The sequence below is a fragment of the Hydra vulgaris genome, chromosome 11 (assembly GCF_038396675.1).
Source record: "Hydra vulgaris chromosome 11, alternate assembly HydraT2T_AEP".
Classification (NCBI taxonomy): domain Eukaryota; kingdom Metazoa; phylum Cnidaria; class Hydrozoa; order Anthoathecata; family Hydridae; genus Hydra; species Hydra vulgaris.
Genome location: NC_088930.1, coordinates 29,793,833 through 29,808,204, shown reverse-complemented (window position 1 = coordinate 29,808,204; position 14,372 = coordinate 29,793,833). Strand labels below are relative to the sequence as shown.

General features: G+C 27.9%; 1 protein-coding gene across 1 annotated transcript in view; it reads right to left on the bottom strand.

Moving 5' to 3' along the window:
- The window catches only part of LOC100199070 (argininosuccinate synthase), an 83,149-nt gene extending 75,521 nt beyond the window's left edge, over nucleotides 1–7,628 (bottom strand). The window contains exons 1-2 of the mRNA XM_065810712.1: nucleotides 7,467–7,628; nucleotides 4,561–4,629 (exon numbers count right to left, since the gene is read on the bottom strand). Of these exons, the coding sequence (XP_065666784.1) occupies nucleotides 4,561–4,629; nucleotides 7,467–7,571 (174 nt within the window). The 5' untranslated portion in view covers nucleotides 7,572–7,628. The remainder of the gene's footprint in view (nucleotides 1–4,560; nucleotides 4,630–7,466) is intronic.
- Between the last annotated feature and the right edge of the window lie 6,744 nt (nucleotides 7,629–14,372).

Here is a 14,372-nt window from a genome sequence, read left to right as displayed (position 1 = left end):
GAAAATGGACAAAATAGAGGAGGTTGATCCCACAACTCGAGAAAAGAACATAGTTTTAGAAACGCCATTCGAGGACATTCTAGTAAGTAATGAGAATTTAACACAACCAGAATCAACAATTGAATATAATGATACAGCTTTAGCACCAGTTTAAGGACCTTTGCAAGCAAATGACAATGTTTTCGAGTCAATATTTGTTAGTCCAGAAGAGTAAAAAAGTACCAAAACAAACAACAAAAGTTTCATCAGTCATTACATCTGACAAATATATTGCTAGTTTAGAGGAGAAAAAGAGAGCTAAAGAAGAAGTAGAAAGACAGAGAATTGATAAAAAGCAAGAAAGAAAGAGGAAAAAAGCTGAAAAAGAGTCTCAGAAACAGGAAAGAAAGCAAATTCGGCTAGAAAATTTGAAAGAGAAACAAGAAAAAGCAGCTAAAAAGTCTAAAGCTAAATAAAATTATACATAGAATAATGGAAAGGAATTTTTAATTTTATATTATGTGTAGAATTAATAAATCTCTGTCAGAAAAATGTCTTTAGTGTATTAGTTATTTTAATATTCAAGAAATACATAATACTAAACATTAGGACTTTCTTTTTTACTTATTAGGACTTTCTTTAATTCCAATCAAAATTATAGTACTTTCTTTTTGTCATCAACTCGAACTACATTACAGCATAAGTTAAGACTTTTTTGAATGTATTCGCGCCTAAAATAGGTTAAAACTGAAAATTTATTTATTGTTCTACAATATTATCAAAAAGCAAGAATTTGAATTCATTATTTATTAGTATTAATTCGCTCTTATAAATTGAGATATCGAAAACTAGGACTTTCTTACGTCACACCACGGTAGTTAACTCTAAATTTTTTTATTTTTGAGTTAACTCTTTTTTTCTTATAAACTAACTACTCCAGCTTGAAGCAACTTAATACCGAAAACCGCTGGTATTTAATTTGCACTAATCAAAAATTGCTGGTATCTAATGTACACCAATCAAAGTTTTAAGTTAGTGATTAGTGCAGTTATTAAATCACAAACTTATTGATATGATTGTTTGTAGTAGGGCTAACAATAATTGCATGATGCATCAGTGCCCTTTGTGTCCAATATAACTCATTTTTAAGATAATATCTTCTTAAAATATTACCTTGAAAATGAGTTGTATTTTCAATAGATAAAGATAATATTTCTTGTATAGATTACAAACAATAGAAGAAAACAGACTTATCTGAGCTTGTAAGTGTGACTGAAACCACAAATAGGTTCAAAAATACTCTGACAGATAAGTTACAAAACTTAGTGTTCATTGCAAAAATCAAGCTGCTTCTTTACTTAAAATAAAAAATAATTAACATAGTACTGAGGTGATTGTCCTCTGTGATTTCTATAAAAAAATATGAGTTTATTGTACGAAATACAAAGTTTTCACAGTAACAAACTTTAAGCAACATAGCATCCAAAAGTAGATTATTAAAAAATAAATAATGTGATTCAATATGTTTTATTTCTGATGATGCAGGTATGGCATATAATGTGATGAAATTAGCAATAGAATATAATAAAAGCAATATTTCTAAGGAAATAGAACAAATGTTCAATACTTTTCAGATGGATGTACTGGCCAATCTAAATGCTATTAACACTTTGTAAATATATGCCACCAGCATTACAAAATGTACATGGTCCTTCTTTGCAACAAATGATAGTAAATCTTTCTGTGATGGTATTGGTAGGATTGTGAAAAGAACCTTTCATTGGATCTACAGAACTATTTGCAATTCTTCTTCTAGTTCTATCACTTGTTTCACAAAAATTATTTGTCGATTGTACTTTTTTATTACTATTTACATTTGAACTTTGAATAAATTTTTCCATTTAGAGCATTGAGCCACTAAACTAATCTTTTTCTCGAAGCTCAAATCTGATCTTGGTTCTGCCATGTTTCTTCCATTTAGCTCCAATTTCATTCCAAAAATTATAAGTTGCTGAATATGGACTCCCAGGTGCCAATATTTTAAAGTAGATTTCCCTGATATTTCCATGATCCACAACCTATTTTCCCTGATTTAATTTAAAGTTACCCAAACTCAACTTCAGAAAAATTAGAACTAGATTCTTTTAGAAAAATGCTCTTTAATTGCAAAAATACAAACATAAAAAAATACAACCCACATTTAAAGTATTTACAAAAGTTCAGAAAACTAGAAAAGTTCATAACAAGTTAAAAAACTACTTACAGAATAAAATTTTATGATAAGTGTACAACATAGAATCTACTTAAGTTATGCAAGTTTGATGAAAAGTCATTTTTCCTAATTTCTCACTGATTTTACCGCAGTTTAACCCACTATCTCTGATTATTCCCTGATTTTTTTTGCAGATATCTTTTTCCTGATTTCCCTGATCAATCAGACACCATGTCTCCTCTGCGTTTTCATTCAAACTAAATTTGGTTCTTATATGGTTGATTACAGCCTTAGCATTTTCAGAACTAGTATAATTTGTCAAAGTAAGCAACATTTTCTTGTTTTGTTGGATCATACTATTCAACCATTGCTAACTAATACTTTCTAGTTATAATTTTAAACTAAAATGGAAATTTCATGTAAGCCAAATTTATGAAACACCTAATTTACTACCTAATTTTCTAGCTAATTACTAATACCTACCTATTTACTAATAAATATGCCGTAGTGGTGTCATGGTTAAGCGCTCGCTTTATAAACGAGAGATTCTGAGTTTGATCCCCACCATGTCCCTGGTAGTACCGCACTCAACTTGTTTCTCCGCGCAGCGGCCTTGTTCACCAAGGTTCATGTTTCGGAGTTATAGAGTTGAGAGAGGGTTATAACCACAATTAAGTAGCCTCCTCATCTGTAGTGGCCTTCTTGGCCTTGGGGAGGCGAATTAACAAAAACAAAACAAAACAAAATTTATATCAAGATAAAATAACTAATTTCCTACCTAATTACTAAAATCTACCTAATTACTAATAAATTTATATGAAGATACCTAATTTCCTACCTAATTATCTAACTATCAACCTAATAATAATAAATTAAAAAATAAAATAACTAATTTCCTACCTAATTATTTAGCTATCTACCTAATTACTAATAAATTTAAATAAAAATAACTAATTTCCTACCTAATAATCTATCTACCTAATTACTAATAATTTTAAATAAAAATAATATCTATTTTCCTACCAAATTATCTAACTATCTACCTAATTACTAATAAATTTAAATAAAAATAACTAATTTCCTATCTAATTATCTATCTACCTAGCTAATGATTATTTATTTAATGCATTAAAGATTTTATCAAATTGCTTTTTTAGTATGAGACATTTTCAAACCTGCATACCTTTTTTCAAGGTAGCTCAGGGCAGCCAAATTTCTTAAAATTATTTAATGACATATTGAACTTTGATTTTTTGCAAATTGGAGATGTTTTGAAAATTTTTTTTCCAACTCTATCAAAGTAGACTTTTAATAATTTTGTGACAATATTTTTTATTAAATAGTTGATTTTCAAAGTTTTAAAGGACTTCTTAAAATTATTTTTGTCATTAAAAAGGAGATTTGATTTCAAACAATATATAATTACCCACTCTAATTCTTCTAATTCTTTGATTATATCCCCTTAGCAGAACATATCAAAAAAATACCTTCAGCGAGGCAAAACCATTTTTTAAATCTACATATGTAACTTTAAATACTGATATCTTTGGAACTATAAATCAAACAAGACTGATATTTTGGAATTTGGATGAAGTGTAATCTTTTAATCTTACTTGTTTTATCTAAATTGAAGTCAATGTTTCATTGATTTTTGGCCACCATGTGTTCCACTGTGACCTAGCTCATTGCCCTTAAAAAAAACATTTCATCAGTGACTTCTTTATTACTAACAAGCATAGAGTAATTTAGAGAAATTATATCATTTATTCTTTTTCCACTAATTATATTCTTTACCTGTGTAGTATAAAGCAACATTTGTGTCATTGAACCATAAAAAACTATTTTTCTAAACTTATTATTTATTTATCTTTTTGAATGACACAATCATTCAGTGTTTTTTGGGTATCAGTTGACTATCTTGCAAAACTTGTTTTCCATTTTATTTACAATTTATTTAAAAAATTAAATATAAAAAAACAACCTTGTTAAAATCTTTTTTAAAATTTGAGATTTTAAAAAAGATTTTAACAGTCAAAAAGTCAAAAATAATTTTTATTGAATATAACCTAAAACACATTACTTATTCACGATATGAAACTCATTATTTATATATAGAGAAATTTTTACTTCACTTTGTTTCATTTTAAAGCTGCAATACATGTCCAATATAAAAAGTGATTTTATTTTTAAATTAATTACTTTGCTATTGAAATATCAACAACTTGTATTACTTTTTTTTATCAACATGGCAACAACTTAAATTATTTTTTGCTATCAATTTAGCTATAACTTGTATTACCTTTTTGTTATCAACATAGCAACAACTTGTATTATTTTTATATTATCAACATAGTAACAACGTGTATTACCTTTTTGGCTCCAAGTTTAACAGCTTTCATTCTAGCTAATTCAAAGTCTTCATTCTGTCCTATATTAGCCTAAAACAAGAAATATTTTAATAAATATTTTTAGTAAACTAATTATTATATTTGATATTTCATATTGTTAGAAAACTAATTTTAATTTTGAGGTTTTTCAAGTTCGATAAAATATAGACAGGGTCAGGTTTGTGATTGGGACCGCATAAACATTTATATATCCTAAAGCATGGTTTTTTAATTCAAAATTCATGTTATATTTTGTATATATATGCATATATAAACATCATTATGATCAACATAATCATCATAATCATCATCATCATCATCATCATCATCATCATCATCATCATCATCATCTTCTTCTTCTTTTTCTCTTTCGGCAAATAATACACCATACAAATACTAAAGTTTATATAAATATGAAAGGATATTGTATGCCAGCATCTAAATAAATAGCAAACATGTACGTTTATATCCATAATATGTATGCATAAAGCGCATCTCAGAAGCTTTTATTCCTTCTGGACTAAAAGATTGGAAGCTTTTATTTCTACTCTTGAAGTCAAACCTCATTCAACTCCATATTTTTCACCATCTTGAGGAGTTACTCATCTTTTTAAAAAGAACATCTCTCTTAAGAACAAATGTCCTTTTATTATTCCAAGAAGCCAATGTAAAAAAGTCCTGTCTGATGTTAAGCTCTGATATTCTCAGTTTACTAAATCTTGTATCTTATATAAGATGTTAGGTTCTAGAGACTTATGGTTAGTATTCAACAATGTCATTAACTAAAGTCTAACATTTAATTATATTAATCATATAATATTTAATATTTAATTTTTAAAAAGAGCTAAATAAGTAGTTCCAATTTTTTCAAAAACTCAAGAAAACACTTTGACCTCTCAAACTATCTTTACTCTGTCTTTACTCTGTTATTAGTTTCTTTATATATTACTCTGTTATTAGTTTCTTTAATAGTCTTTACTCTGTTATTAGCTTCTTTATATAAAGGTTTTGAGATTATTAAATTATTTCTTACTAACTGCAGTAATAAAGTTATTCTTGAAGGCCTACACTCTTCTTTATTTTAAGCAATTTTAAGGGTACCACAAGGTATCTTGTGGTACCCTAAAATCTTTGCTCCTGTATTGTTTCTTATCTACAATATCAATCTTCATGAAAATTTAACATCTAAATTGGTTCTATTTGTTGATGACTCAACTTTATACTCTTGTCTTGACAAAAAATCTTCACTTTTTGATTGCTTAGAACAAGTAGCTGATTTTTAATCTGATCTCTCTTCTATAACAGCCTAAGGCTTGCTGTGGCTTATGGACTTAAATTCTGGACTTAAAATCTGCAAATTTAGCTAGAAAACAAAACTCATTAATTTACTGCAAAAAAATATTGCAATAATGTTGGTATTCTTATATTGATGAATAACAATCCTCTTACTCTCAGACTGTCTAAAAGCACACTTTAAATGTAATGTGGTTGTGGTGTAGTGGTAGAGCGCTCACGTTATAAGCAAGAGGTACTGAGTTCAATCCCCACCACATCCCTGGTAGTACCACACACAACTTGTTTCTCTGCGCAGCGGATTGGTTGTCAAGGCTCATTTTTCAAAATTATATAGTTGAGAAAGAGAGAGTTATAACCACAATTAAGTAGCCTCCTCATCTGTAGTGGCAAATTTAGCCTTAGGGAGGTGAATTAGCATTAAAAAAATAATAATAAATTAGACCTGCTTTATCTGCCAAACTTGAGCCACTCTCCCATTGTTGTAAGGTTGCATTTCTTTCTTTTTTCTACAAATACAATCATGGTCAATGCTCAAACAAGCTATCATCTCTATTACAATGAACCAAAACTCATTCTTGCTTGTTTCTTATACAACAAGTTGCATCCTTTTACTGTATCTGTCCCTTCATGCAATAAAAACTTTTATTAATTCAGTTTTTTTCCTTGCATATCAAAAAAATTAACCATCTTTATGTTTTTCTTTTATATACAACCTACAACTTTTCAAGTCTTCAGTTGACCATTTTCTAGTATTTTTACTTATTCTCTATTTTAAAGTAACTCATAACTTAACAATGGTTGCTTGCAATCTTGTTGGAGTTAAATTAGAGTTTGAAAATATATAAATATATGCCAGTATTTAATATATAGTAAATGTAAGCATAAAATTATAATATATAAAGTATTATAAACTTTTTTCTAGCCCCGGCTATTAACCCCTGCTAAATCTTATGGTTTAGTCAGGGCTGGATTCGAAAAAAGTCTCATTTTTAGCCGGGGCTGGAGCCAGGGCCAGGGCCAGGGCCCCAGTCACTCACAACTCAAAAGTAAAATCTTGAGTATTGTATATCATTATGACGATTGTACAACTTGTTGAGAATTTTTATTCAACAATTTTATAGTTTATGGTTTATAAAATGTTTTTAAAATTTTTTAAATGGTTTTTTAAATATTTTTAAAATGGTTTATAAAATATGTGTAAAATTTTTTTTTAACAGTTTTATGGTTTATAAAATGTTTTTACAGCATCAACCTCTGGAGTCATGTAGTAGAACTAATTTTAATAACTCAGAATGAACTCAGTTTTTGAACTTAATACTTAGTAGACTCAGGGTAATTTATAATTATTCATAGTTTAACATCTTAACAATGTATTTGTGTTATTTATTTTTAAAGTTTTAAATAAAAAAACTATATATAATAAAAATACTTTTTATTACAGTGAGTAATAAAAAATCTGGAGCAAAAACAATAAAAATTTTGTTGAATAAAAATCATGAGAGTGAAATTTTAACACCAACTTAATATACTCAAATTTGAAAATAAAATATGTGACAATAATTTCAAAAAATTTAAATAAAAAGTCATCATACCAAAAATGCAATTACTTCATAGCCTTGTTCAATTAACCATACTAAAATACATGATGTATCTAGACCACCACTATATGCTAAAACCACAGTATTGTTTTCTTCCATTACAATTTTAATTTTTACTATATTGGAGAAAACCTAATATAATAACCTAAATATTGGAGAAAAATAAGCAACAAAATAATTTATGGTTAAAAAAAGAAAGTTAATGTATAGGATAAGTCAGCCTTTTGGCAAATTAAAGTTAATTTCAGTCAACATTCAGAATTTCGGTCAACAGAAAGTTATTTAGTTTGATGGGAAACATATTTTTCCATGGGACATATTTAATAGATGAAGTACTACATTTTATATATATATATATATATATATATATATATATATATATATATATATATATATATATATATATATATATATATATATATATATATATATATATATATATATATATATAAATGTTTATATATAATATATGTTTTTTTATGTTTATATATAATTTTAATATTTATATATAATATATAATATTTTTATGTTTATATATAATATATAATAATGTTTATAATATGTTAATAACAATGTTAATAATAATATGTTGAAAATAATATTTTATAATAATTTTTATAATATATAATAATGTTTATATATAATAATGTTAATAATGTTCATATATAATATATATTTTTACGTTTATATAATATATAATATTTTTATACATAATACTTTTATGTTTATATATAATTTTAATGTTTATATATAATATATGTAGTTTAATATATGGGTCAAATCATTATATTTCAACCAATGGCTTGTGGGGTACCATCTCTGATTTTTACATATCATTATCTAAATGATGTAAATAGGTTAAATGTGCAATTTCAGAGTTCCGAGTGCAACGGTTTAGAAATTATAGCCTTACACTCTCAGGTAGCCCCCCTCGGTTCCTCGAATGGTAAAAATAGACAACTTTAAGGCCTTATAACTTTTTTCTAACTTTCAGCAAGTGGCTCATTTTTTCTAGAACTATTTCCTAGATATTTCTGTCTTAAAATTTGTGATTTTCATTAGCTTGTATAATGTTAGAAAAAAACTACAGCCTCCTAAACTTTGGAAAAAATCTGAAAAATGCTAAATAAAGGCAAAATGAAGTTAACCGTAGTATTTTTCTATTCATCAACAAGTCCTTACATGTTAGTTTTCTAATTAGCTACAATGGTCTACAACAAATTGGCAAAATATAAGCAGCTGTAAAAAACACATATATGTGTTTTTTACAATATATGTGTTTTTGTTCAATATGATATTGTTGATTTTTACCCCTCCATTTCTAAACAACTTCTCCATGATTCTTTGACTCACGCCAAAAATTTTAATCAAATTTCAGATAATACAACTGATATTATTTACCATTCTAGAAAATCCTAACTTTTTACAAGAAATAATGTGGGTTAAAAAATCAGGAAATTCCGATTTTGACGTGACAATGGGAAGCGTTGCAGAGTGAGTCAAAATCCATAAAAAACGGCAAAAAAAACCCCATAAAAAAATTATTGCTGGAAATTAATTAATTTAATTATAATGTTACTAAATACCACTAAAAGTCAATAATTAACTTTTTTGTGAACAATTTTCAAGATTTCACCAATTTATACGCCTTTTTCCGAGACTTATTTATTTTATTTATCGGAAAACTCGTTCAAAAAAATCTAGCTTATGTGTCACTCTTTTAAGATTGACATGGGTAAAAACAGTTCAAAATTTAATTTGAAGTCATATGTTTAAAATGTTTGGCAACTACTAACAACATTTTTGACAATAAATTTTGTTTTTAGTTTTTCATTACTGAGATCTCAAAAATGTGTCATAAATTTATTTTTTTAAATAAGTTTAATTATGAGTTTAGTTTAAAAACTAAACGACTCCACAAGATTCCATGGTAGTTTTAATATTTTCCCATTAATAGGTATATATGAAAGCAGAAAAAATAAAAATTATTTGCCCAAACTTGCCCCAATTAAAATAAGACCTTTCAAATACTTCGGTTTTTTTGTGTGTGTTTTTTTTTGTTTTTAATTAAAACTTGCCGTATAAAGTAGCGAATATTAGTTCATTGCTTTCATTCATTACACAAATTATACATTTAGTTCCTATTAGTAAAAAAACTCATGCTCGTGCAAATGGTGCTAATTATCAAACCTTAAAAACCAATATATGCAACGTTTGATGGCATAGTGCATGTTTTAAAATTAAAACTTGTGTATAAAATAACTTAAAATAGTTCATTGCTTACATTCAACATGAAAAGAATACATTTAGTTCAAGAGTTAGGAATTAATCATGATAACTTACTCGAGGCTCTTCTACGTGAGTTTTGTAGACTGGAGGGTCTATACTATGAAAGTATTGAAAAACCTGAAATAATAAATCTAAAGAAAACTCTGATAATATTTAAGTGTAAATTCCGATCAAAGTTGCGGAAGTATGCAAGAACCTTCTCTAGACTTTTAGAACACGAGCGAACTTGGTTGAACAAAGATATTTCTGTTAACAAAAAAAATGTTGCATCAGGTTCAGGTAGAAAGTGCAAGAACTGGGAAGATTTAGGTGATAGAAGCAGAAGATCTAAAGTATTAATAAATAAATTAAATTCAACCAAGTTAAAAAAATAGTTTACAAGCTTAAATATTAAATATTATCTTGTTTAAGGTTGCCAAATTGGCTGAACATCCTGCTGAAGCATTGGCATTAGCTTCAATAAAAAAATTTACTAGAGATCCTAGCAAAAAAGACTTCGTTGATCTTGTGAAAAGTGCTATAAACTCTGAAAAAGATAAAATCAAAAAGATAAATTTTCCGATAAAAATGAAAACCGAAGATGCCTTGAGCTTAAAAATTCAGTGTGACCTCTCTGATGAACAGTATCAAATTATTAGAAATTCATCGATAATACATAATGCAGATATTTATCCTTCACTTCATGAAATTAAGAATGAGAGACACAAATGTTATCTTGAGGGTTTAATTGTGACAGAAACATCTGCCTCAACTTCTCTACAGGGTATGTTTATTCATACTCTGACAAGGATATTAACTTTTACGGAATGCCAAGATTCTATGAGAATGTTTGCTGAAATTGGGGAGAGGTTTAAAGGTCTACTTCATTTTAAAGGTGGTTTTGATGGTGCCTCCAGTCAAAGTGTCTATAAACAAAAATAAACTGATACAAATATTGGTGAAGCCCAAGTTAATGAACTAAGTCTTTTCCAGACAGCTGTTGCTCCACTTAAATTAACCATCATAAACAAAAATGTATGGTTAAATAAAAAGCCCTCTAGTACATATTACTGTAGACCCCTTCATCTCCAATATCAAAAAGAAACGGAAGAATTGATAAGAAATGAGTATGAACTTTAAAAAGCAGAAATAAATAGACTAGTCAAGTTTGAAGTAAAGTTAGAAGTAGAGGAAGGCAAACCGGATACGACTATCACATTTAAGTTCAAACTAGATTTAACCATGTTTGATGGTAAAGTGGTTAATGCCCTCACTAATACTCTGTCCTCGCAATCATGTAATGTTTGCGGAGCTAAGCCCAGTGAACTTAATAACCCAGCATTGATCAGATCTAAACCAATCAATGAAAAAGCTTTATCTTTGGGTCTTTCTACTCTGCATTGCTGGCTCAGATGTTTTGAATATATTTTACATTTAGGATATAAATTAGACATTAAAAAATACTTTGCCAAATCCCCTGCTGAAAAAGCATTAGTAAAAAGTAAAAAAACGAACATTCAACTGAGGTTTAGAGAAGAGCTAAGTCTTATAGTTGATATGCCCAAACAGAGTTTTGGAAACACTAACGATGGAAACACTGCCAGAAGAGCATTTGAAAATGCTGAAACTTTCGCTGATATAATGGGAGTGGCAGTAGATGTAATTATTAGATTGAGGACAATCCTAATAGCAGTATGCTCCTGTTATGAGTTGAACTCTGAAAGTTTTGGCCAATATTGCTATGAAACTACAGCTCTTATACTTAAAAACTATTGCTGGTATGTGATTCCCCCAACTGTTCATAAACTCTTGGAACATGGTGTGCAGATATCTGAGGCATTAGAACTGCCAATTGGTTACTTCTCTGAAGAGTCACAAGAGGCTCTAAATAAAGAAATTCGCAAAGCTAGATTAAACCATACAGCCAAGATATCTAGAAAGAATGTTATCAAAAACCAGTACCAATACTTGTTGATTAGTAGTGATCCTGTAATATCAAACACTTGTTTTAAAAAATACAAGGTTGAAAATGGAAAAACACTTACCCCTGAAGTTTTATCTTTGTTAATGCTGTAATGATGAAATAAAGCCTTTTTATTTGTATTAGGTTTTCTTTTTTTGTTTTCTTGAAAGAAAAATTAGATAAGATAAATATTTATTTTGTTTTTAATATATTTTAATATTATATAATATTAAAATATTTTTCGAACCAGTTTTTCTTTTTAATTAATGAATGTTTTGGTTTGAGGAATTTAATTTTTTTAAATTAAGTCAGTCATTTGTGCGCGTAAAAGTCTCTAACGCGTATACGCGTAAGTAGTACAAGCCTTAGGCACAAGAAATGTTTAGATTAAAAAATATGTGGTATTCTTTTATATGGTATTTTGGATCAAAGAATTCGATTTTTTTATTTAGGTTATATTTTACGCGCGTAAAAGACAGGTACACGCGTATTCGCGCGCCTTACGCGTCATAGGTACGCGTAAAAATTATTTCTAATGGAAAATTTAAATTTTTTGACCCAAAATACGATAATATTGATGTATCACATAATTATATATGATAGTTATATAATTTTTGCCGTTTTTTCACCTTTCTGACTCACTGTGCGTTGATGGAGCCGAGTTGTGTGATCTGGTAGGCCTTTTTATTTTATATACCATCAGCAAAGAATACGGATTAAGCACTAACGGTTTATATAGAGATGACGGGCTTTGCTGTTTCAATGGTATTAGTGAACCGCAATCGGAAATATTAAAGAAAAACCTTATCATTCTTTTTTAAAAGAATTCAAACTAGATATAACAAACTGTTAACTTTCCTGACGTTTCGCTTAACTTGTCTGACAATTCTTATCAGCCATATAGGAAAGCAGGTGACATCCCATTATAAATCAATGTTAATGGTTCGAACCATCCTCCAAACATTCTTAAAGCTATTCCCTCAATGATATCTAATCGTATAAGAAGTATATCTTCAAGTAATGAAGTTTTTAATCGAGTCGCTAATTTTTACAACAGTGCCCTCAAGTCTAGTGGATTTAAAGAAAACATTACTGCCGTTGCCAATGATTCTATAAAAGTTGCAAAATCACGTGCACGAAATATTATTTGGTTTAACCCTCCGTTTTCAATTAATGTCAAGACAAACGTAGCCAAACTTTTCCTAAATTTAATCGATAAAAACTTCCCAAAATCTCATAAATTCCAAAAGCTGTTTAATCGAAACAACCTGAAGGTTAGCTATAGCTGTCTTCCAAAAATTCGCAACAACATCACTTCACATAACAATAAAATTTTATCAAATTCTTCAAACCTTAATGCTCCAACGTGCAATTGCCGACAGATTAATTAATGTCCATTTAATGGAGAATGTTTAACTAAAAATGTCATCTATTTATGTAATATTAAGACAAATCTGCAAGATGAAGGTAGGTATTATATTGGGCTTACAAAAAAAACTTTCAAAGATCGCCTTTACAATAATTCCTTTCGTTATGAAAGTGGGTCAAACTCTACAGAACTTTCTAAATTTGTGTGGAGTGTAAAAGAGAAAGGTTTAAGTCTTGTCCTTTCGTGGAAAATTTTAGACCAGGCTGAACCGTTTAAACCTGGTGGTAAAAGTCATGCAATTCATGCTTGATGGAAAAATATCATATAATTTCGTCATCATTGCCTTTACTAAATAAGCGTCTAAGTGTCGCCATGCGTCTATGTGTCGCCATGAAAACAAATATACGATGAATAACTTTAATATCCTCAAAAAAGACACTCCACTGTATTTTTAATATATTTTTTTTTGTCGTTGTTGTTTTGAGATTTGTAACGTCTGACGATCGGTATTTGCGTGAAACTCTGAGTAATGTTTTAAATAAATCGAGTGTTATAATTATTTAGTTTTTTACTATATATATATATATATATATATATATATATATATATATATATATATATATATATATATATATATATATATATATATATATATATATATATATGAATTAGTAAAAACACTTATCTAATTTTTTTTTCTTAAGTGTTTTTACTAATTTATTATTGCTCTGTTCTTTTAGGACATTGTGCACTCTGTTTGTAGAATACACTAACATAATTTATATACATATATATATTTTAGATTTATTAATTTCTTAATATTAATTTTACAACAAGCTGTATTTAAATGGATTTATATTTTTCAACTAAAGTCGGTCACTTATAATCAATGAATTTTTGCAATTGCAATTTTGCAATCCATTTGTAAGATATATATAGATCTCTAAGGTATAAATAGAAATCTAAGGTATAGAGATATATATATCTAAGGTATATCATCATTTTGCAATTGATATCTTAGTATTTTAAGGCTGATTATCAAAGCAGGACCATTTGGAAGAAAATATAAATTTTATGAAAAAACTTTTTACTTCTATTTTCAAATCAATAGACAACAACTTGTGTCTCAAGATAATATATTTTCAAAACCTTTTTTTCTACAAAAATCAATAGACAACAACTTGTGCCTCAAGATAATATATTTTCAAAACATTTTTTTCTACAAAAATCACCCTAGTATTTTTATTTACTACCTATGACTTATTTTGTTTATTTTATTCTCAAACCATGTATTTACATT